The sequence below is a fragment of the Cnephaeus nilssonii genome (assembly GCF_951640355.1).
Source record: "Cnephaeus nilssonii genome assembly, chromosome: 22".
In the NCBI taxonomy this organism is placed as follows: Eukaryota; Metazoa; Chordata; class Mammalia; order Chiroptera; family Vespertilionidae; genus Cnephaeus; species Cnephaeus nilssonii.
In genome coordinates, this window is record NC_137093.1 from 25,797,626 (window position 1) to 25,809,010 (window position 11,385).

At 63.9% G+C, this 11,385-nt stretch overlaps 1 protein-coding gene across 4 annotated transcripts; it reads right to left on the reverse strand.

Moving 5' to 3' along the window:
• Positions 1-353: 353 nt before the first annotated feature.
• On the reverse strand, positions 354-9,062 carry CASTOR1 (cytosolic arginine sensor for mTORC1 subunit 1). Of its 4 annotated transcripts, none has more exons than XM_079763023.1 (9): positions 8,830-9,062; positions 8,144-8,214; positions 6,950-7,137; positions 6,731-6,863; positions 6,396-6,522; positions 5,892-6,005; positions 5,702-5,784; positions 5,511-5,605; positions 354-5,368 (listed from the first exon to the last, which is right to left on the reverse strand). In XM_079763023.1, exons 1-9 carry the CDS (start codon positions 8,940-8,942, stop codon positions 5,300-5,302), a joined length of 993 nt encoding a protein of 330 aa, XP_079619149.1. In that variant the 5' UTR covers positions 8,943-9,062; the 3' UTR covers positions 354-5,299. The 4 variants fall into 4 exon arrangements, with proteins under 4 accessions (XP_079619149.1, XP_079619150.1, XP_079619152.1 ...); XM_079763024.1 differs by having other exon boundaries at positions 4,790-5,368; positions 6,396-6,519; XM_079763026.1 differs by having other exon boundaries at positions 4,790-5,368; positions 8,798-8,916.
• Between the last annotated feature and the right edge of the window lie 2,323 nt (positions 9,063-11,385).

Below are 11,385 nucleotides of genomic sequence, written 5' to 3' on the forward strand. Positions count from 1 at the left end.
ACCGACGTCAGACCCCGGAGACACGCCTCCCTCACGTGCCCGGGTTTCCGAGCCAGGAGATCAGGCCTGTCCCTGTGGAAAGCTACCTCCCCGATCCCACGGGGCAGGGAGGGGTCCTGCCCATCGGGCGGGGCAGCCAGGAAGGCGGAGTGATTTCCCTGAGCCTCTGGTCCCTGCCTGAAGCCCGGGCCAACACGCGTGTCCCCGCGGCACAGGATGTGATGGCTGTCCCTTTTCTGCTGGCTGGACTGGCTTCCCGGCACCTGAAGGGGGAGTCCTTAGTCCAGCCACAGCGTGAGGATGGGGGCAGGAGGGGCGGGGGGCATGGAGGGGGGAGTGGATGGGCTCGGAGCCTTTTTATTTCTTTTTTTTAATCCTCACCCAAGGATAGTCCCTCCATTGATTTTTAGAGAGAGAGAGGGAGGGGGAGAGAGCGATAGGAACATCAATGAGGAGAGAACCCTTGATCCGTTGCCTCCTGCACGTCCCACACCAGGATCGAGCCCGCAACCCAGGCATGTGCCCTGACCGGGAATCGAACCCTGACCTTGTGGTTCATAGGTGGATGTTCAACCACTGAGCCACACCGCTGGGTACAGGGTTTCCTTTTTAAAGGCAGAGCTTAAAAACACAGCCACCCCCGGAAAACCAGGGTCTGGGAAGCAGCCGGCTGCAAAGGGGCGGAAGAGTCAGACCTCCCACGGCCCCTCCTGCTACAGCGGTTTAGGGCCCTTGTCTGCTGGCTCACCTCACCTTGCAGGCCGGGGTCTGCAGCTGGCGGGAGGGCAGGCTCCTGGCTTTGGGAGAGAGCAAGTCTAGGGCAAGGCACCGGGTGGCCGGGCCACCAGGAGAGCTGGTGCAGGCTGGGGGGTCTCAAAGACAGACGTCCTGAAGGCTGATCAGGGAAGGAGGGGACGGGCCAGAGCTGTGCTGGGGATAATGAGCTTGTGCAGCCGGATGAGAGGGAGACCAGCAGGAAGTCGGGGGCAGCCACACAGGTGAGGACCCACAGGGGCTGAGTCAGGGCCTTGGGAAGAGAGGGTGTCCAGGCTGAGGCTCGTGCCCAGCGGGGCAGCAAGCAGGGCCAGGCTTGCTTCGGGCTGCAGAGGAGAAGGCATGGAGGAGTGGGCGGGAAGGTAGGAGGGAGGGGGCTGGCGGGGAGGGTGGAAGGTGGAGGAGTGGGGAGGGAGCGGGGGGCCCAGCCCGGCCCAGCCCAGGTCTCCCCAGGTGACTGCAGGGAGCTGGGCCTTCAGGGGTCAGGGAGAGGCAGGAAGGCCAGAGGGGATATAGAGCCAGGGAAGGACAGTGGACAGTAGGGTACACGTGGGCACGTGTGTGACCATGAAAACACAAAAAATGCAGATGCATGTGCGTGCGCGTGTACACACACACACACACACACACACACACACACACACACTCACACACCACTTCCCCGGCCACAGTCAAAAGCAGACACACAGAAATATGTACCACATACGCTCACCTGTACACACAGGCGCATATGCACACTCCAGCCACACACACACACAGGACACATGCAGAGACGGAGCCAGGCACAGCTGACGCTCATACACAATCGGATGCAGGTACGGCCCCCACACACAGACCTGCAGCAGACACACAGGCACACAGCGGGCTCCACCGACATGCACACACGTCCTGCCAAAGGCGCTATCCAGACCGATGCCCGCCCAGGCCTGTGAAGGTGGCGCGGCTCCTGCACCCACTTGGCCGTGCCCGCGCCCCCACGAGGGGAGCTCCCCGCAGCCCCATCGCAGACAGCCCCGGCTCTGAAACCCCAGCACCGGGCCGGCCTGGGAAAGTGACACCCATCACAGCCATTGCCCAACACACCCATCCGGCGAGCCCAGGGTCAGGGAGGAGCCGGGGCCAGGCCTCGCGTGCCTGCCCACGCACGCGTTGCCACCGGCAGCAGACACCCAGCCACCAACGCAGACAGCTGGGATTGCGAGGGAGCTTGCAAAATCACCCCATCCCTCAGGGTTCAGCTAAAGGGCCCCGTCCCCCGGGGAAACTCCCCAGGCTCCTTCTTTTGTGAGTTCCGTTCTGCTGTGCCCCGCGGCAGGTCGCTTCACCTCTCTGTGCTTCATTTCCCCCCGGGCAAAGGGGGATAAAGAGCATGTGTTGAATCCACGCAGGGATGGAGTCCCCCACATGGGGGCGGGGAAGCAGCAGCCCCAGGCTCAGTCAGCGAGGTGCAGACTGCTCTCCCCCCCTTCGTCCCTTCCCACCCAGGGGGGCCCTGGGGCCGGGGGAGCATTAACAAGGTGTGCAGCTCATTCTCCCCTCCACGGAGAACCAAGAATCCAGCGGTGGAGCAACTTGGCGAGCACGGGACCACACAGCCCTGCCTGGCAGGGGTGGGGGCGAGGACTGGAAACCCCGAATTTCTGCTTAAATATCTTCGAGGAGGACTTCAGAGGTCACTTCCTCTGTACGGGCATCAGAGAGGGTGGAAATGGGCCGGCGACTCTCCCTGCCTGGGGTTCCCTCATCTCCGTCCCCACCCACAGGAGCCCCCCACCCAGGCTCACATCCTCCCTGCGGATGCCGGACACCAGGCTGGCAGTCGGCTGGAAGCTGAGCACCTTCCCACTCCCCGAGGCACCGTGGGCAGGGCCCGCCCAGGCCCAGGCTGCCACCCTTATGACCACAAGCACTGACGCCACAGCCTGGGCCTTGACCCTCGCCCGGGAGGGGCTGTGCTGATTGGCAGGTGCACTGGGGCTCCCGGGGCTGGGAGGACAAGGACGTGGGCTACATGCCAGCAAGCGCCCCTAAACCTGATCCTGAATGACCCCAACTGAGCCCAACCCCAGGCCTGGGCTGACCAGACTCACTGCTTTGCCCTAAAACCCTCCAGGGCCCGGGTGGGACAAGGACGTGGTTCCGTGAGCCCCCACCTCAGCCTGGGACAACTTCAGGCCTGTCTGATGAGAACACCCGGGCATCAGCAGTGGGTGAGATCCAGGGTCAGATCCCTGGAAAGCACCCCGTCTCAGCCGAGTGTCCCCGGGGGACCTCCGAGGCCCGTGTGTCTGCCCAGTGGGTCTCGGTCTCCAAGGGCAGATGCCCCTTTTCGTAACTCACTGAAGGCCGAGAGCTGCCCAGTGACCCGCAAGGACACCCTGGGAGCTGAAAACCCTCCACCCAGACACCCACATGAAGAGACACACGTGGGCACGCCGATCTGAAGGCCCGGGTCCGAGGCCGGCCAGCCCCCGGGCATGCCTGTGGCCCCCTCAGCCAGGCCAGTCCCGTGGGCAGCTCTAGGAACTAAGTGACGTTGGGTTCGAGGCACTGGGGGAGGCCCGAGGCACTTGGGAAGCCAGGATGACAGAAACACTGAAACCAAGCAGGGACTCGGGGGGACAGACAGATGGAGGGACCCCAGAGCTGACTGTGGGGCCAGGAATTCTCTGGCTGCACATCACGGAGCCCTAGTCAATTTTGGCTCTAAAACCCCCACCTCAGCCCAGGACATCGCTCGAGCCCGGCAAGGTCTCAGACGGGCCTGACAAGGAGAAATGGGACCCACCTACCCCCCCGACGAAAGACAAACTATAAAGAAACGCCCCCTACCCAGGGCCATGGGGCACAGGGTCCTGAAGGAGCCGACTCCTGTCTCCATGCACTTGGGGAAACAGAGGCCAAGGGCAAATGCCTGGCCCACGGCCCCTGGCTGCTCACTCACCAGGCCTGGATGCGTCTCAGCTCCTCTGATCTGCAGGCCCCCAGGTCCCCAGGGCCAGAGCGGGCGCTCTGCCAGAGGCCTGGCCCCCGTTCTGACTTTTCTGGGGAGCCACCGCAAGCTGAGTACGACGAAGTCACACCCTTCTTCCCTTCCTGAGCGCGGGCGGGCCTGGGCTGAAGGCACCTGATAACCTCCCGACGCATCTGTGGGGCCCCATCAGGCCACAGTGGAACCCCAGCTCGCAGCGCAGGGAGGCGGCCCCTCCACGACAGGAAACTTGGGGCCAGATGTGCTGACTGAGCCTCTGGCCCAGGCGTGTAGCCATCAAGAGCGGAGTGGGCCCTGGCTGGTGTGGCTCAGTGGATAGAGCGTGGACCTGTGGACCGAGGGGTCCCAGGTTCGATTCCGGTCAAGGACACATGCCCAGATTGCTGCTGGCTTGATCGCCAGTAGGGGGCATGCAGGAGGCAGCCGATCAATGATTCTCTCGCATCATTGATGTTTCTCTCTCTCTCTCTCCCCCTTCTTCTCTGAAATCAATAAAAATATATATTTTTAAAAAAGAACAGAGTGGGCTCCAGATGGACAGGGAGTGCGGATTCCAAGTTCCTGCTGGGGCCGGCCCCCTCCCCGCACGGCGCCAGGAGAGCCCTGGTGGCAGGAACTGACTGATCTGGCCAGAGGGACTCCTGGGAAGGACAGACTTGGGCGTGGTCCAACAGCAAGCAGGCAGCGGCCTGGAGAAAAAGGGGCTCCTGGGCCCTCCGTGGGGTGTCACCACCGGTCAGCCCTGCCCATGGTGGAGGGGAAGCTGGGGGATCCCCAGGCAGGAGGTCTTGGAGTGTCTACCCGTGTTCAGGACCTTCTGGGCTATTCTGGGAGCGGCAAGGAATGAAGGACGAGGCCAGACTTCAGGGCCAGGCGGCCCTGGATGGGAACCGCGTGACCTTGGCTAAGTCACTTCACCTCCTGAGGCTCCGGTTCCGCAGCTGCGACGGGATGGGACACGGGGACGCCAGCACCGCAGCCGTGGCTGAGGCTCAGACAACCCCAAAGACCACAGCCCACCTGGACACTACAAGCCCTTTATTAACAAGTTGGTAAAAAAAAAAAAAAAAAAAAAAAGAGCAGAGAGACGTAAAAATACTTTTCTCCGAGGCCCCCTGAGGGGAAGGCACTGTTAGAACCCACCTGGTCAGGGAAGGCAGCCCAACCGGACGCAGAACGAGACCAGGGCCCTGTCCAGGGAGCAGCCGGCCCGGGTGCTGAGAGGGGGGGGCTCAGCCTCAGGCAGGGAATGTGCAAACGCCGAGGCTGGGTGGGGAGTGATGGGTTGAGGGCTCCCCGGCGGCGGGGGGAAAGCCCAGAGCACCGTGTTCCCTGTGTGGGCAGACACGCGCGTCCACGCGAGAGCCGGTGCCTGCACGCAGCTTATACAGAGAGGTGGGGGGCCCCCTGCGTGAGTGGGGGAGGAAGGCGAGGGAAGTGGGCTCACCCCAGAGCTTGGGGAAATAGCTTAGAGAAGTCTCTGGAAGCCTGGGGGTGAGGGGCGGGAGCAGAGGCTGCGGCTCCCCCGCGGCCTCAGGGGCCCAGGCCCTCCTGCCGTCGCTGGAGGACTTCGATGACGCTGCCGATGCCGTCCTCGGGCACCTGCGGGCAGGTCGGGGGGCGGGGGGGAAGGGGTCAGGGGCGCCCGGCTTCCTGGCTCACTGGGACTACCACCGCTGGTCCCTTCACCCTCCTGGGCCTCAGTCTCCCTTCGGGAGCCCCTTCCCCGACCCGTGGTGCTCACCAGGGCGTGGTCGAAGTTGAAGGTGCTGATGTAGTAGGCGGAGATGTCGGCCTCGGCCAGGGGACCTGCGATCTGGGCCACGATCCCACATTCATCTGAGGGTGGAGGAGGGGTCCATGGGGGTCACCCTGGCCGCTCCGCAGGCCCTTCCCAAACCCCCCAACACACACACACACAGGGCGCGGCCTCACCGAAGCCCAGGGGCTGCCCCCCGATGCGCACCATCCTCCACAGCTCCCCCGAGGAGCTGGTCAGCAGCAGGTCACTGGGGAACCTGGGGAGGCAGGTGCGACTGGTGACTTCAGAGCCGCACGCTCCGCCTCCTTCCTCCCCGGGCCTGGCTTAGCAGTGGCGGCCCGCCCTCGGCCGGGGGTCACGTACTTTTTCTGTGTCTCCGCATCCATGACGATGGAGATGTAGCCCTCGATGAGGGAGAAGGCAAAGAACGTGATGGAGCTGGGTCCCGGATCGCCAGGGGCTGCCTCTTTGGGGGCGCTGGGGAGGGACAGGGGGCTCAGGTACTCTGCTGGGTGCCAGGCCCACTCCACCTCCCTCCAGTCAGTCCCGAGACCCCTGAGCAGCCCCCTCCCACCCTCCCACCCCCATCTCTGGGCCACTTTCCTTCCCAGTCCTAGGACCCCGATCTTCTGATGGTGCCAGGTGGGGGTGGGCTGGGGGAGGACAATGAACCCTATCTGTGCCAAAGGCTCTGCCCACACCCCAGGAGAGGGCTCCAGCTGTAGCGCTGGGACCCACCCCAAACGCCGGTGAAGGGCACCGAGGGGCAGAACCAACGGAGGGGCAGGTGGTGGAGGGGCAGGTGGTGGAGGGGCAGAGCTTAGAGAACGGCGATGTCAGGGCAGAGACTAAACGCGGGAGGCCCACCTGTGGGAGTAGAAGAGGACGTCGATGAGGGTGGTGGCGATGGCCGGCAGGGTCTCGGGGTCCAGTGTGAGGACACAAAAGCGGTTCTGTGGGCTTTGGATAGGATGCACCGTGGGGTTGGGCCCTGCTGGGGGGAACCAGGAGGTGGAGAGTGAAAGAAGGACCATGGGCTGGGGCGCCCCCTGGTGGCTGGCCAGGGCGGGGCCTGGGTTGAGTGTAGCATCCTGTCCTACAGACACCGATCTCTGCCTTGGTTTCCCCGGCCCCGTGCCCCGTGGAAAGAGGAGCCCCCCCCCCCCCAAAACCCAGGTCTGGGGGCCAGAGGGTGCCCTCACCGTGCTGAGCACGCGGAAAGCCGTTGCTGGAATCGTCCCTGGCCACAGGCACGGGCTCCCCGCCCACCTCGCGGTAAATGTCGAACTCCTGGGCCAGCGTGTGGATCACCACGGACAGGTCCTGCTCCCGCACCTGGGCCGCGGGGAGACGGCGTCGCACGTGGGTCCCCAGGCAGCCATGCCCAGCCTCCCCTACACGGGCACCCGCGGGAAGCTCACCAGGATGAAGTCCGTCTGGTAAGTGGACAGCATCAGCACGGACACGTGGTGCTCGGCCAGCGGGGCGATGACGGAGCGGGCGATCTTCGTGACCCCCGCGGCCTGCACCGCGGCTCCGCTGTGGGATGACACGTTCAGCACCAGCCAGGTGGCCTCGGCCACTTGCAGGAACTCCGATGCGGGCAGCTCTGCGGGCAGAGGGCACAGGACGCAGTCAGGGACTCCGGGGCCAACCCCGCCTTTTCCCTGTCTGCGCCTTGGCTTCGCCATTTACTTGCTGTCGACCTGGCGCAAGTGGTTTCCCTTCCTCTGAGTCTCAGTTTCCTCATCTGTAAAAGGGGATGACAGTATGCATACTTCATGACAGTGTTCTGTGGGTGAACGGGGGCTTTGTCCCGTGGGGTGCCATGAGGGGGCGCCAGTAGATCGCTGAGGGATGATGCCCTTCCCTCTCAACAGACCCAAACTTGGCTGCAGCACAAACAGGGAAACTAAGGCCTGCAAGCAGTGCAGTGGGAGATGGGTCAAGCCCCATCTGGCTGGCCTGGGACTCCAGGCCTGTGAGGAGAGGCCAGGCTGACGGGAGCAGGAGCCAGACGCCAGCTCCAGAGGCCAGGGAGGGCCCAGGCTGGCATCCAGTCCAGGCTAAGCGCTGGGGCCAGGGTGGCTGCTAATTGCCCAAGCACAGCACAGCGGACCCTTTCCCCCACTCCCCACCCGCCCCCAGGACCCTGCCCTGGGCGGGGTGCCTGCTCCCTGCCTCCAGTCCCTCCCCAGCCCTCAGACTCCTGGAGCTCCCAGAGAGTCAGGGAGGCGATGGCCAGCACCAGGGAGAGAAGCCCAGGCGGAAACAATGGCCAGGGGGCTGGAACAGCCACAGGAACCCCGGGTTCTTGCCAGCGAGCCTCACGGAGGCCCTGCGGCCAGGCCGACGCTGCTAAGGGCCCTTCGCAGGCAGCCTGTTTGTAAAACCCTCAGGGGACCCCATTAGATCAGAACCATGAACGACACCCCTGTTAAATAAGAGGAAACAAACAGCTCGGCGAGGGGAAATGACTTGCTCAAGGGCACACCGCCAGTGCGCGGGGGAGTCCGCGCCGAAGCCAGAGGCCCCTGCCTTCCGAGCCTGGGCTCCGCGTCCCGGGACCCCCCAGCATCGAGTGAGAACCCCGCCCTCCCCGGCCCCGCCCCCACCTTTGAAGCCCTCCTCGTCCACCATGAGCGTGTAGTCCTCGGGGGTCTCCGTCAGGCTGAAGAACTTGCACCTGGAGGGGGCGGGAGGCACCTTCAGCCCGGGGTGGGAGGAGGGGGGTGTAGACCGCTCGGTCCGCCCCTCAAACCCCTGGGCCAGGCGCCTCCCCGCCCCCTCGAGCCTCAGTTTTCTCCCAGCGGGGAATGGGCCCCCTCTCGGGAATCGCGAGCTGTTTCCCGCCTCCCACCTCGGTAGGAGCCCCCGCCCCTCCATTCCCGGAGGCGGGGGGGGGGGGGGGGGGAGGAGAGGCTGACCCGCGCGCGCCGACCGCCCCGGGGCGTCGGACCTGGAGTCGCCTAGACTTGCCCCTCTCCCGATGGGAGGCGCCTGGGAGGAGCTCCGGGCAGTCCCAGGAAGGGATGCCCGCATGGGATTCCACCCGGAGTGCAGCATCGCCCACCTGAGGCTGTTTGCGCTAAACGGGCCCGGATAGGCGGCGGTCCCGCGGAGGGTGAAGCCAGGCCGGATGGCGGCCGCGGTGGGGGGGGGGTGGGGGGAGGAAGGGGGATGGGCCCACCCCGCCCCGCCCCAGTCCCCGCTGGCCCCGCGGCGACTCTAACCTCCCGACCCCGTCCCGGGGCGCTAGGGGAGCCCACCCTCATCTGTGGCCCCGAACTCGCGCGCGCACCGGCTTCGGCGGGGCAGGAAGAGCAGCTTGATGAGCGGGTGGGTGTAGAGCCAGAGGCCGGAGCGGGCGAGGCTCAGCACCCGCACGCGGTGCTCTAGGATGTGCAGCTCCATCGCGGTCCCGCGGACCCGACCCCTCCGCGGCCAGACTCCGGCCACGCCGAGGACCGGGGGGCGGGGCCGGGGCCTTAAAGGAGCCGCTGCTCGCGCCAGTCCACGCCGGCCACCAGGCCTCGGACCCGCCCAGCCCCGCGCCGCGCCCCGCAGGCCACGCCCTGCGATGCGCGCGGCCTATCAGAGGCGGTCACGCCCCCTTCTACCACCAGAGCCACGCCCCCATCCCGTTAACATTGGCTTAGGGATCGCCAGCTGACCCCGCCCCGTCGTCCTCCAGACCCCGCCCAGGCCGCGCCTCTTCTCGGAGCTCCACCCTTTCTGCAAGATGCGGGTGGATCCTCGGTGGGAAGCTTGCAGGAAACGTGGAGTCCTTTCTGTCCTTCAGGCCCTCATATGGGTCTTATGATTGAGGTCATTGAGGCGCTGCCTCCAAAACCCTGAAGCGTGGAGGGGTAGGGGTCCACTCTGCAGCCCTACGATTCTCTCCCAACAAAGTATCCTGGCACCTTTCTTCCTCCTTCCTCTGCTGGGATCCGCCTCCCCGCCAGTCACAGAGATAGTAAGGGCCCCATCCACTGTCACACTGCTGGGCAGGGGGCTGAAGGCAGCCGGGGTAAGGAGGCCCCTCAAGACTGAGGCCAGTAATGCCCAAGGCTCAGACTTCAGGGGACAGGCCCAGGCATGGGGCTCCCTGGGTCGTGTTCTCAGACCTGAGGCTTGAGCCTTGCTGAGCCCCCCAAAGCCAGCAGCCATTGGATGAAACCCCCTAGCCTGAGCATACCTAAACTTGCTTTGTGCCCAAGGAGGCCCTCGCACTGGCAGATGCCCCAGATCTGAGGCTTGTTAGGACCAACTTGGGCTCAGTTTGACATTAGGACTGGGTTCTGCTCAGGCCTCCTCGGGTCTCAGAAGACCCCAAGGCTGAGCAGGCATCAGCCACCCAAGCTGGCCCAGGAGCAGGACTAAGCACGCTCTGGGGGGCCCTTGTCTGGCTCAAGCATCTTCAGGCCTCAGATCTGAGGCTTTGAACCAAGCAGGTTAAAGCAGGCCTCAGGCCTGACTGGGACCCAGCAGGCCTACACAGGCCTCCTGCCTGCTTGGGAGCCTCCACTGTAGGCGGGTGGGAGCGGCGCAGTGCCTTCCCTCCCTGGACTCCCCGGCTCAGTGGGTTCCTGTGGAACACTGTGCAGCCACCACATCCTGGCCTGTCCCCTAGAGGGTCAGGGGGCGGGGACTGTCCTCAAAGGCTGAACCCCTCTTCTCACCAATGGTGCAGCACGGGTGGGAAAACCACAGGTGTGAGGGTTGGGAAGCAGGAAGTGATGGTCTGCCCTGACAGGCTCATGTGACCCTTGACCTCCCCAGGCCTCAGTATACCCAGCTGTACCAGAACAAGATGTTCCAGACTAAAGCCCTGAGGTGCCTGAAAGCTCCCAGGGAGGCTCTACTCCTCCCTCCATAGCCCAGCCTCGCCTGGTGGCCTGCCAAGAACAACCGCTATTGTTTGACTGGAAAAGCTGCTTCCTCAGCAGAAGGGGGGGCCTCTCCCAGGGACACCCTGTCCATAACCTCAACAGTCATCAGGTGGTGACCATAGAGCCTGCCTGGGCCCTCCATGGCCAGGAGAGGTGGCTGAGGGGCTCTGGGTGCAAACTGGGACCAGCTTACCTCCCACTCAGCTCTCTGTTGCCTCATCTGTCAAATGGAGATAACAGAGCCTACCTGATGATCATCTGGTGACGCAACCAACCCAGCGTGGACCATGCTAAGTGCTCAGTAAGCGACAGGTGGCCTTTTACCAAAGACCCAGCCTTCTCCCCTCCTCTCCATGGAAACCTGGGCTGTAAATGTAAGGGCATTCATGGTCTCCCACCTATGGTGCCAGCACCCACCCAGAATGAACACTCAACCTTTCTCAGTTGGTTAGAGCGGTGCCGCAATACACCAAGGTTGCGGTTTCCATCCCCAGTTGGGGAACATACAAGAATCAACCAATTAATGCATAAATAAGTGGAACAACAAAATACTTCTCTCTCCCCCAAATCAAAAAAAAAAAAAAAAAAAAAGAACCTTATTCAGGTCCTAAGTAGCATCCAGGCCAGGCCTTAAGAATACCCCAAAAGGATCTTAGGGACCCCACCCCATCAGTGATGAGCAGGAATCAAGGCCTGGGGAGTATGCCCGCTCTGCCTTAGCACTGGGCTCCAGCCCTGGTGCCTCTCACCCATGGTAGATGGTGGACAAGGGGCTGAGGGATGGAGTAAGGGAAATGGGGACCAGGAACAGGGGCTGGCCCTGGACTTGGCATCCCCTCTGGCAAGGTACTGCTCAGAGAGGCCCTGGTGCCGAGGCCAAGATGAGGGCTCTGTAGGAAGTGGAAAAGATGCTGAGCACCAGGGGTGGTGGCACCCCCTTGCCCATCCCTTGGCTGCACACCAGC

Coding starts and splice junctions, on each gene's coding strand:
- CASTOR1 (XM_079763023.1), bottom strand. CDS start 8,942: ATGGAGCTGCACATCCTAGAGCACCGCGTGCGGGTGCTGAGCCTCGCC. Junction 7,138..8,143: donor GGACGAGGAGGGCTTCAAAG/GTGGGGGCGGGG, acceptor CTCTGCCCGCAG/AGCTGCCCGCATCGGAGTTC. Junction 6,523..6,730: donor CTTTCCGCGTGCTCAGCACG/GTGAGGGCACCC, acceptor GGTTCCCCCCAG/CAGGGCCCAACCCCACGGTG.